The 12371-nt window shown below is 39.3% G+C and overlaps 1 protein-coding gene across 2 annotated transcripts in view; it reads left to right on the top strand.

Annotated features, from left to right (window-relative positions):
- Window positions 1–12371, top strand: part of TTC21B (tetratricopeptide repeat domain 21B) — a 100560-nt gene that overhangs the window by 51241 nt on the left and 36948 nt on the right. For both annotated transcript variants that reach the window (XR_011461508.1, XM_005893457.2), the window contains exons 21-22: window positions 634–744; window positions 1588–1669. Coding sequence is in view for 1 of the 2 variants with exons in the window: in XM_005893457.2 (XP_005893519.2) it covers window positions 634–744; window positions 1588–1669 (193 nt within the window). In the remaining variant the exon portion in view is untranslated. The remainder of the gene's footprint in view (window positions 1–633; window positions 745–1587; window positions 1670–12371) is intronic.

The following is a 12371-nucleotide window of genomic DNA, read 5'->3' as shown; positions in this document are numbered from 1 at the left end:
GAAGGGAGCAGGAAATGGCGGCAGTCAGTTCCCCACAGGAACCGTCTGTTAGTGCTGATCTCTAGGATTTTCTACTCTCAGTCTAGTAAATGGCTAAATATTTAAGTGATGTAAAACACAAGACAACCATGTTCTAGAATTTGACGTTTAAGATTGAACATTTTGAATTAACATAGCTCTTTCAGACATAAGGCAAAAATAAGTGTTTATTAAGTCACAACCAAACAGGTGCCTCGTTCAGTGATGACTAAAGTGACTGAAATCATAGTTGTAAGTCTGGAGCATGTCTGCTGTAAGCCTTTTATTGATATTTTACGAATGAGGAAACAGGTTTAGAGAGGTAAAGGGCCGTGGCCCCATCGTGGAGATGCTTGGACTAGAATCTTAGCTGCTTATTTTGGACCTGTTCTTTTCACAATGCTTTGTCTCTACTTTTCAAGTGAGTTACAGCCTGTTTTTCCATAATTTTTCCAGTATAAGAGAAACTAGAGATGAGCAAACCTATAGCTTTACCTGCCTGTCGTGGATGGCATTTTTATTGTACTAACTTTGGTCAGGTGACGTCTGCGCCCTAGACACTTTCCTGACTTTCTGCTCTAGACTGTTTCTGATTAACCTCGCCCTTCGCTACAGATAATGCTGGAGCTGGCCCGATTATACCTGCTACAAGATGATCCTGACGCCTGCCTGCGGCACTGCGCGCTGCTTCTCCAGAGCGACCAGGACAATGAGGCCGCCACCATGGTTAGTCCGGGACACTTCAGTGCCAGCAGGGCCCTCGTGTCTTGTATTTATTCCATGTGGCAGTTTCAAATTTTACCTGATAAAACTAATAGTAGATGTGAGGCCCGGCTCTTGGGAAAATTAATATTTTTAAGATTATTAGCACATTTTTAGTTTTTCTGTATGACTAAAAGGATGCCTGGTCAGGAATGGTTCCTGTGGTCAAGTTACTTAAACATGCTGGAGTTTTTAACAGTTTCAGTCAGACTTTCTGAATTACAGAGAAAATTCTTTGTATAACATTTTAAGACACTGTATTTTAAATAGTTTTGTCTTTCTCAATTTTATGAGGGTTGAGGTTTTTGTTAGCTTTTCAAACAGCTTCATAGATGACAGTTTGTGAGGTTCATAAATGAATCACTATAACTGAAAAATACAAGAACTCTCCCTTTTAAAACACATAATAAGAAAATCTCACTAAATCTTGCTAATTTTATATTCCTTTGAAATATTATTTTGGGTTTTTAAAAGATTTTCTTGTTATTTTTACAAAGTCCAGTGAGGTTTCTTCTCTATGATAACACATAGAGTGCAGTTTCCTTCAAATTTCTGTTTTAAAAATAACTGCTTAAAACATATTTTCTGCTAAAAATAGTTTTTGTGAACAGAGAGATCTGTTTCACATCCTTGACGGATCTCAGTGCTAATCTACTTAAGGTGTACTTGAATTTAAATGGCTCCATTTTATAAAACTTTGCCCTCGTGTTTCTCCTATGTGTCTTCATAGCAGTCAACCTTGATAGGAATAACATGCTTTGTAAAATCACATGGCTGTATTTTTATAACCAACTTTTACCTTTATAGATGATGGCAGATCTCATGTTCAGAAAACAGGACTACGAACAAGCCGTGTTTCATTTACAACAGCTTTTAGAACGAAAACCAGGTAAATATCTGCTGATTTTATCTTCAAATGCAGTTAACGCCCTTTCTCTTTTTGGCTGTTACACTTCTTGGAAAAACCGCAACCATGGTCAAATCCAACACTGTTTATTCCACACCTGCCGTTGAGCAGCTCAGATGATTATAAGGAAAATGACTGGTCATTAAAGTCACTGGTCTCATTTTAAGACCACCAACCCCAGATGTGCCCTCAGATGCTACCAGGCAACCCTACTGCATCTCTGATGAATTCACTCACTGCATCTCTGATGAATTCACTCACTGCATCTCTGTTTTACTCTTCTTCCTCTCGCTTCAAACCTCCGATAACCTTTCCCCTTTCCTCATCCTCAGCTAGGAACCTTCCCTCCTGGCTCACTGAGAGGACATGAATACCTGGAAGAGAAAGTCTCCTGCTTCCTGTCCTCAAGTCAGCCTGCCCCCAGCCCTTTCCCCCTTCAGGCCTGCCACCCCACCTGCAGCACGGCTCCCTGTGGGCACTGGGCGCTCCCCTTGCTTCCGAAGGGTTTGCCTTCTGGCATCCATGTCTCCTGCACCATCATTTTCTTTGCAGTTGGCACGTAAATAGGCTGTGACATCTCCCCACCTTGAAGGCATCAGTAAATACATAACAACCAGCTCCCACCTCTCCATTTACTCTACCCGTCCACTTCCTGCTCCATTTCTCCGGTTTCCTCTCAGGTGTTTCTGTCCGTGTGCTCTTCACTGTCTCCTGCACTCCAGGGAGGCCGTGTCAGCCGGGCGGCCAGTGACCTCCATGTTTCCAGATCCAGGTCTAGTTCTCGTTCTCTGCTTCCCCAGGTCTGACAGTGTATTTAGCACAGCTTATCCCCGCTCCTTCATCAAAGACTTTCTTCACTTCTGGGATGCTGGGCTTACCTGGTTTTTCTTCTCCCAGCTGATCATTCTATTTCACTCTCCTTTGTTAGATCTATCTTCTCTTTATGACTTTTAATTTTCAGAATGTTTTAGACATCTGATCTCAAACTTTTTCCCCGTCTTTAATACCTTCACCACACTCTTATGACTTCATCCAGACCCAGTGTCCTTCATGTCCGGTGTGCAGTCTTGACTCGTCTACACCACTGCCTGTTTGCACTCCCACTTGGGTGCCTGGGAGGCTCTTCAGCTTAACCTGTCCAAAGTAGAACACCAGGTCTTTTCCTTCCCTCCAGACCTGCTCCTTCTCTTTTTCTTTTAGTAAAGGGTATTATCCATTATGCATTTGCTCTGGTCCCCAGCCTTCTAGTTAGCTTTGTCTCTTCTTTTCCTCATACACCACATCCAGTGTGTGAGCGAGTCCCTGTTAGCTCTACTTTCAGAATAATCTAGAATCCCATCACGTTACCACCTCTGCTGCTGCCACCCTGGCTCAGCATCTCTCACATAGACTGCAGCGTTCTTGTAATTCATTTCTGTTTCTACTCCTTGGCTCCAAACAGTTTAGAAATGCTTTCAGCTCAAAGTAGCAGAGGTATCCTCATCCCCCCACTAGACTCCTAGTGACCTAAATAATTATGGCTTTTATTTTACTCTTATGTATCAATAAAAAAAATTTAAAAGTAGATTGTTCCAGCAGTGATTCATACATTCCCTAGCATCGTCAGGAAGTCTGAGTCCTTTTTCTTCTGCTATCATTAGCCAAACTTTCATTCTAACTTTTTCATCCAAGATGACCACCACACCTCTGGGCATTGATGTTTCTGGATGGGGAACGTGGAGGTGAGCCAAAGGGCTTACCTCCCAGTGAATCATCTTTTTTAAAAAAAGAAAAAGAAAACATTTCTAGAAGCACCTCTGTGACTGCAGAAGAGTGGGAAATGTCATCTTGTAGCTGAACACAGTGTCACAAGATTAAAATCAGAACTCTGGTAGTGAAGAAAAGGATAGGAGATACGTGGTAAGCAACAGCCCCAGCAGGTTATGACCTTGAGACTTGTCACTTGCTGTTCCCTCTTCACAGAATATGCTCTGCTTCCTCCCACTCAGGACTTTGCTCCCATGCTGCCTCTTCCTGAGCCTACCCTTCCCCAGCCATCCTACACCACTGACCCCTCATCATTCTCCATCCTCTTACCCTGTTCTTGTTTTTTTGTTTTGTGTTGCATTTGTAGAACAAAACCAAAACTGTGATCTGTTATTTACAAGCATCAAGTGGCCAGGAATTGTGCCTTCATTGCTATGAAGATGTAGAACAGTATCTGGCTGAGTATAAACTTTGAATGAAATGAAATGAATGAATAAATGAAAGAAGAGGGTGAGGGGAAACGGAAGGTGGGATCAGGGAATGTACATTCCTTATGTGTAAAAGAACTTGATAAAAGAATATGTGAACTCAGAGAAATCCTTGAGCTGTCATTCAGTTCTTCCAACCCCTTGTCTCAGGATGATGCCATGGAAGGTTAGAGCTCATGGCTATAGAAGTGGCTGTGCCTCAGGCACAGATAAACTCTGCATGTTGTACTTACTAATGCTTTTAGTTACTAAAAGTTTGGATTTATAGAACAATACTTTCTGCTTACAAATAAAATATTCCTTGTTAGGGCCAAGATTGAAAGGGAAAAATCTTGTTTGACTTCCTCAGGCCGTGTCGTTTCTCCCACTGTCTGCTCCAGCTTCTATTCAAATGGTATTTCAGAGAGTGCTCCTAATCACTCTAACTTCGTACCTCTTCTGCCCACTCTTAAGTCCACCATATGGGCCACCCTTTTACCTCATTTGCCCAAACCTTACTCTCTTCAGGCCTAAGTTGTTTTTTTTTTTTTTTCTGCCATGGCTTTTGTCTTGGCTTCTAGACTCTGTTTTGTCTTTCCTTCTCTGAACTACTGTTTAAGGTAATACGCATACTTTCATTCTGTCCCAAACTTTTTCCATATTACAACATTTCCCTCTGAGCCAGTTATCCAACCTGATTTAAAAAAAAAAAAAAAACAGGTCTCTTCCCTTGTGAATATTTTTGTAAGTCTTTGGTGGCAACATTGCCACTATGTAAGATCTGAAGGAGCCCTTCTCTGTCACAGGAATTTCATATCTCCCAGGTTTCTTGGCACCAGCACTTTTTTCAAATAGATAATAGTGGTGCTCTGGACTGCCTACTTAAAAAGTGGATTATTATAAATTCAGTCTAAGGACCTGTTACTCCAGAATTACTATACAGCCACCAGCATCGGATATATTTCTAGGTACATAGATGATGCAAAGTAAATGTTTACTGGTTAAATGGATCAGTGAATGACTGCGAAATACCAAGTTGTTTAAAAATACAAAATTTTAAGTAAACTTTTATTGTCCATGTGATATTTTATGCTTTTAATCTTGCATTCTATGCTTTATTCCTAGTAGGACTTTATAAACTTATCTACTAGTCAGCTTTTTCAGAATTATTCTCAAACCTGCACAATACTTCCTGTGTGTTATTCTCAGCAGAACATCTTATACTTTAATGTTGTGTTTGAGCTTACTTCAGAAATGTACTAATCTGATTTAACCTAGCTAGTAGAAAATTCTCCTTACAGATCTAATTATTGCACTTTTAACAGATTACAAACCTTTTCTCTCTCAAAACTTCCAGATCATCCTGAGCTTTCCCCCTCCCTCACACTAATTGGTTAGCAAGTCCCATTAGTTCTTTCTGCTCAACGGTGAACTATCACATCCTGTCTTCTCCTAGCCCCCTGCTCTAATTAAGGACTTTATTAACCTGGCGCTAGTGGTAAAGAATCCACTTGCCAAGCAGGAGACAAGTTCAATCTCTGGGTTGAGAAGATCCCCTGGAGTATAAATGGCAACCCAGTCCAGTATTCTTGCCTGAGAAATTCCATGGACAGAGGTGCCTGGTGGGCTACAGTCCATGGGGTCTCAAAGAGTTGGACACGACTGAAGTGACTTCACACGTACCTCTCACATGGGCTAATGCAGTTTCCCAGCTAATCTTCTAGTCTCTAGGCTCTTGCTCTTCCAGGCTATTACAGGACTATCATATTCATTCTAAAACTATTCTTCTGCTTTAAAAAAAGTCTAAAAGTCTAAAATAGAGCATTATTTTGATAATAATATATGCCAGGGTTACCTTTCCATCTGTATTTCATATCCCACTTCCTCTAATTCAGTATACAGCACTCTCCATTCCATTATCAGTCCTGTCTTTGCATATGCTGTCTGCCCTTTGAATAACAAGATCCCCCTCCTGCCCTTCAGGCTGCTGGAAGGTCTGTCCAATGTGAAACCTTTTCTTCCTCCCCCAGGCAATATTAAGAAACGCAATGAAATTCCATAGCACTTCATTCCTCATTGCATCACACTGTGTGTGTGTGTGTTTTTTTTTTAGTAAGTCCTCACTATTCATCATTACTTGAACTAACTTTTCAGAATATAATACATTTCATCTTTTGACAGATTTCTAAAGTGTACAAATTTGTCCTCTGTCGAATTTTATGGTTAACCAAAAGACAAGTTAATGCAATCTAACCTATCAGTGGTAATTATAACTTCAACTAATAATAAATGCACTTCAATAATATTTTAAGGTGATAATTATTCAAGAAACTGGCCTCCTAAGGTTGACTTTAGATTATATCAGCAATATCATACATCACACACATTAGCAAAGTCATACAAAAAATTGGGGGCCAGAAATTTCAACCTAAATTTACTTCTTGTTTAATCCAATATAGCTTTTAGATTCTATGGCTTTTTTATAGGATAGTCCTAGTTTTTATTACAATATTTGGCATTATTTATATATTACTATTGATGTTTGTAGTTTTAAGCTCTTTAATGCTTTTATTTTACTTGGTTTCCATGGTACTCTCAAGGTCAATATTATAATCCTATTTTAAGAAAGTGAGTGATCCCAGACTCAGAGAATTTGAGTAATTTGCTTGAATTTGCAGTCAAAGAAAGATAGAAAGTGAAATTGCTCAGTCGTGTCCAACTCTTTGTGACTCCATGGACTGTAGCCTACCAGGCTCCTCCATCCATAGTATTTTCCAAGCAAGAGTACTGGAGTGGGTTGCCATTTCCTTCTCCAGGGGATTTTCCTTACCCAGCAATCAAACCCGGGTCTCCTGCATTGCAGGCAGATGCTTTACCATCTAAGCCACCAGGGAAGCTGAGTTTCATAGTCTAAGGACAATACAAATATCCGAATCTTCTTTATGAAATTGTATTCATATCATATCCTCTTTTTGATGATACCAAAGGCAAAGGCAATAAAATTTTGAAACCAAACATTATGGGTTAAGAAAGGCAAATGTGGGTGGAGGGTGTGGTCAAGATGGCAGAGTATTAGGACATGAGTTTACCTCCTCCACAAATACATCAAAAATATATCTACATGTGGAATGACTGTCATAGAATATCTACTGAATGCTGACAGAAGACCTCAGACCTCTGAAAGGACAAGAAAATCTCCACATAACCTGGTAGAACAAAAGAAAAAAGAAAAGCAAAAAAGTAAGAAAGGAATTGGAACCTGCCTTCCTGGGAGGGAGCTGTGAAAGAGGAAAGGTTCTTGCACCCTGGAAAGTCCCCTCACGGGGAGATCAGCTGGAAAAGAGGGGGAGCTTTGGAGCCTTGGAGAATGCAGCAACTGTTTTTGCCTCTGGTAGAATGAGGAGAGACCTGCACAGTCAGTGCCACCACTCTGCACTCACCCCCTGAAACACATGTCCACCAATGTGGGTGGGGGCTTGGTAAAGAAGCTCAGGCTTCAGAGATCAGATCCAGGGAGTAAAGTGGGATGGGCTATGCAGAAACCTCAAGATGCTAGAGTCTGCACCTGAGGATGTAGGCAGAAGCAGCCTGGTCTGCTTCAGAGGCTGGGTATCACTCTGTGGGTAGTGTGCAAGGGAAGGGATGGAACTCGCCATTACAGCCTTTTCTCCTTTGTGAGCTCTCAGATGTCAAGATGCAGCCTGCATGAGCTCCAGGAGCAGTTGTAAGCCACCACTGCCCCTAGGGCTTCAGAGGTGGCTGTGAGCTACCACCACTGCCCTCGTCTGTGCTTCAGGACAGGTCTCCAGCCAATGATTCTGTCCTTCTGGACTCCCTGTGCAGTCACAAGCTGCCTCTGTTCCCATTGCATGTTCTAGGGGCATGTATGAGCTGCCACCACTGCTGAGAACCCCATGACTGGGCACCAGCAACTGCATCTGGATACCCTCTTCAAGGGGATAATGACTAGCCCACACTAAGGAAAGAGGCAACAAACATCCATACAATAAACAGCCCTCACGCCAAAAATATTCATCCCACATGAGCTACATAGGGATGCTCCCACATATAAATAGGCCTCCAAGACCACAGTACATAACTATTTCTCCTAAACTCAGAGTAAGAGAAATAGAAGTAAAATGAAGCAGAGAAACCACTCCCAGTTAAAAGATTAAAAGAACTCCCCTGAAAGAACAGGCAATGAAACAGACCTCTTCAGTTAATAGACACCAATCTCAAAAAGAAGATAATGAAAATACTGAAGGAATTAAGAAAGGCTGTCAACAGAAATGCAGAGTACTGTAGAAAGGAACTAGAAAAATGTAAAAAGAAAGAAAAAGAACCAAGGAAAATTAGAAAACTCATTTACCAAGACAAAAACCGAACTAATGACAATGAATAACAGAGTAAATAATGCAGAAGAATGAATATGTAACCTGGAAGATAGAATAATGAAAAACACCCAATCAGGACAGAAGGTCAATGAAAAAAAAATGAAAGCAATATACGAGACCTTTGGATAATTTACCATGCCCATCTATGCATAATAGGGGTTCCAGAAGGGGATGAAAGAGAGAAAGAGCTCAACACCACATGTAAAGAAATTATGGCTAAAAACTTAGCAAAACCTAAAGAAAGAAACAGACACCCAGGTCCTACAAGAAGCACAGAGGTAGGAAATCATTCACACACTAATATGATATCAAAACCAGTAGTTGTGAGGAGAGTACAAATGCAGGATATTGAAAATGCACTTGAAATGAAAAAATCAGCAACTTAAAAGCAATCTTGTTTATATACAGACTGTTATATCAGAGCCTCATGGTAACTGCAAATTGAAAATCTCTAATAGATACAGAAAAAGAAATCCAAACACTGAAGTTAGTCATCAGATCACAAGAGAAAAGGGGAGGGAAGGAAAAACACCTACAAAAACAAATTCAAAGCAGTTAACAAAATGGCACCAAGAATATACATATTGATAATTACCTTAAACGTGAATATATTAAATGCTCCAACCAGAATGTATAGACTGGCTGAAAAATAAACTTAAAATGTATTAAAGACCTAAATGTAAGACTACCTGATACTATAAAAGTCTTAGAGAAAAACATAAATTTTTGACATAAATTGCAGCAGTATCTTTTTGGATCCATCTCCTAGAGTCATGGAAATAAAAACAAATAAAAATGGGTAAACTCTACATAAACTCTAAGGCTTTTTGCACAGCAAAGGAAACCATAACAAAAAGATAACCCACAGAATGGGAGAAAATATTTGCAAATGATGAGACTGATGAGATTAATCTCCAAAATCTATAAACACCTCATGTAGCGCACTATCAAAAAAATAAATCACCCAATCAAAAAATAGGCAGAAGACCTAGGTTGACATTTCTACAAAGAAGACACACAGATGACCAAGAGACTCATGAAAAGATGCTCAGTACTGCTAATTATTAGAGAAATGCAAACCAAAATTACATTAAGATATCACCTCACACCACTCATAATGGGCATCATCAAAAAGTCTACAAACAGTAAACACTGGGGAGAATGGGGAAGAAAGGAAACCCTACTGCCCTGCTGATGGCACTGTGCCTTGGTACAGCCACCATGGAGAACAGTATGGAGGGTTCTTAAAAGCTAAAAATAGAGCTACCACATATGTGAGCCAATAATCCCACTCCTGGGCATATATCCAGACAAAGTCACCCAATGTTCATTGTAACACTGTCTACAACAGGGAAAACATGGAAACAACCTAAATCTTCATTGATAGATGAATGGATAAAGAAGATGTAGTACATATGTACAATGCAATATGACACAGCCATTAAAAAGAATGAAATAATACTTGAAAAAGTACTGCCATTTGCGGGAACATGGATGGGCCTGGAGACTATCATACTAAGTGAAGTAAGTCAAAGACAAATATCATATATCACTTATGTGCTGAATCTAAAAAATACAAATGAACTTATTTACAAAAGGAACGGACTCACAGAAATCAAACTTATGGTTACCAAAGGGGAAAGGTCAAGGAGAAGGGATAAGTTGGGAGTTTAGGATTGATATATACATATACTGCTATACTTAAAATAGATAACTGAGAAGGACCGACAGTGTAGTACAGGGAACTCTGCTCAATATTCTCTAATAGCCTAACCAGGAGAAGAATTTGAAAAAGAATGAATACATGCATATGTATAACTGAGTCACTTCACTGTATACCTAACTATACTCCAGTATAAACATTTTTTAAAAAAGAATAGCTTTATTTTCATCTATAAAAAAGAATTTCTTAGACAGCAGAAACTAAAAGAAACAGTATTACTAAATCCTAGAGGAAATATCAAAAATTTCTTCTCTGAATAAGAAAGAAGAATATATAGGAAAGAGAAAATCACAATTACAAAGCAAATCATCCTAATAAGCCAGGACACGGCTTAAAAAAAATTTTTTTTTCAGTGCAACTAATGATAACCACAATGAACAGTAAAAGATGTAAAAGAGGACATCAAAATTATAAAATACATATGAGGAGAGTAAGAAAAAGTAGATCTTTTTTTTTCATATCTTCAAATGTGTTTGAGCCTATATGACTACCAGTCTCTAAGGCAAGTAGATATAGGATGTGATTAACATACTTGAAAAACAGGATAACCACAAATCAAAAACATAACAGTAGATTCACAGAAACCAGGAAGAAGAGAACATAAGTATAATACAAGAGAAAATCATCAAGCCACAAAAGAAAACAAACAGAAAAAGGGATAAAGCAGAAATATAAAATCAATGGGAAAGTAGTTAAAATGGCAGTAGTTAGTTATCCATCAATAATTACCTTAAATGTCAATGGACTAAATGCTCCAATCAAAAGAGACAGAGTAGCAAATTGGATTAAGGAGGAAGAAAAAAACCCCAAGAGTCTACAATATGCTGCCTGCAAGAGACCCACTTAGGTCAAAGGACACACAAAGATTGAAAGTGAAGGGATAGAAAACATTTTTCCTGGAAATGAGAAATTGGGGGTAGTTTTGCTCATATCAGACAAAACAGACTTTAAAAGGAGAAATTCACTGATTCAGTTATACATGTATTTACTCTTTTTTCAAATTATTTTCCCATTTAGGTTATTAGGGAATATTGAGCAGAGTTCCTACGCCATAAAGAAAGTTAGGGGAGGACACTATATAATGACAAAAGAATCAATACAAGATTTTACACTTGTCTACATATATGCATAACGGATTGGAATGCAAAAGTAGAAAGTCAAGAGATAACTGGACAACTGGCAAGTTTGGGCTTGGAGTACAAAACGGAGCAGGGCAAAGGCTAACAGTTTTGTCAAGAGAACACACTGGTCATAGCAAATGCCATTTTCCAACAAACCAAAATATGCCTCTACACGTGGACATCACCACATGGTCAATACTGAAATCAGATTGATTATATTCTTTGTAGCCAAAGATGGAGAAGTTCTATACAGTCAGCAAAAATAAGACCTGGAGTTGACTGTGGCTCAGATCATCAGCTCCTTATTGTGAAATTTAGGTTCAAATTGAAGACAGTAGGGAACACCATTAGACCATGCAGGTATGACCTAAATCAAATTCTTTATGATTACACAGTGAAAGTTACAAATAGATTCAAGGGAGTAGATCTGGTAGACAGAATACCTGAAGAACTATGGACAGAGGTTCATAACACTGAGGAGGAGGCAGTGACCAAAACCATCCCAAAGAAAAAGAAGTGCAACAAGGCAAAATGGTTGTCTGAGGAGGCTTTACAAATCGCTGAGGAAAGAAGAGAAGCAAAAGGCAAGGAAGAAAGAGAAAGATATATCCAACTGAATTCAGAGTTCAGAGAATAGCAGGGAGAGATAAGAAGGCTTTCTTAAGTAAACATTGCAAAGAAATCGTGGAAAACAATAGAATGGGAAAGACTAGAGATCTCTTCAAGAAAATTGGAAATATCAAGGGAATATTTCATGCATGAGAATGAAAAAGGACAGAAGCAGTAAGGACCTGACAGAAATAGAAGCAATTAAGAAGAGATGGCAAGAATACACAGAACTATACAAGGAAGGTCTTAATGAACCAAATAACCATAATGGTGTGGTCACTCACACCTAGAGCCAGATATCCTAGAGTGTGAAGCCAAGTGGGCCTTAGGAAGCATTACTATGACCAAAGCTAGTGGAGGTGATGGAATTCCAGCTAAGCTATTTCAAATCCCCAAAGATGAAGCTGTTAAAGTGCTACACTCAATGGATCAGCAAATTTGGAAAATTCAGCAGTGGTCATAGGACTGGAAAATGTCAGTTTTCATTCCATTCCCAAAGAAGGGTAATGCCAAAGAATGTTCAAACTATCGTGCAATTGCAGTCATTTCACATGCTAGCAAGATTTTGCTCAAAATCCTTCAAGCTAGGCTTTAGCAGTATGTGAACCGAGAACTTCCGGATGT

This window comes from Bos mutus, chromosome 2 (genome assembly GCF_027580195.1).
Source record: "Bos mutus isolate GX-2022 chromosome 2, NWIPB_WYAK_1.1, whole genome shotgun sequence".
NCBI lineage: Eukaryota > Metazoa > Chordata > Mammalia > Artiodactyla > Bovidae > Bos > Bos mutus.
Note: the sequence above shows the minus strand (reverse complement) of the source record. Positions and strands in the feature narration are given on the sequence as shown.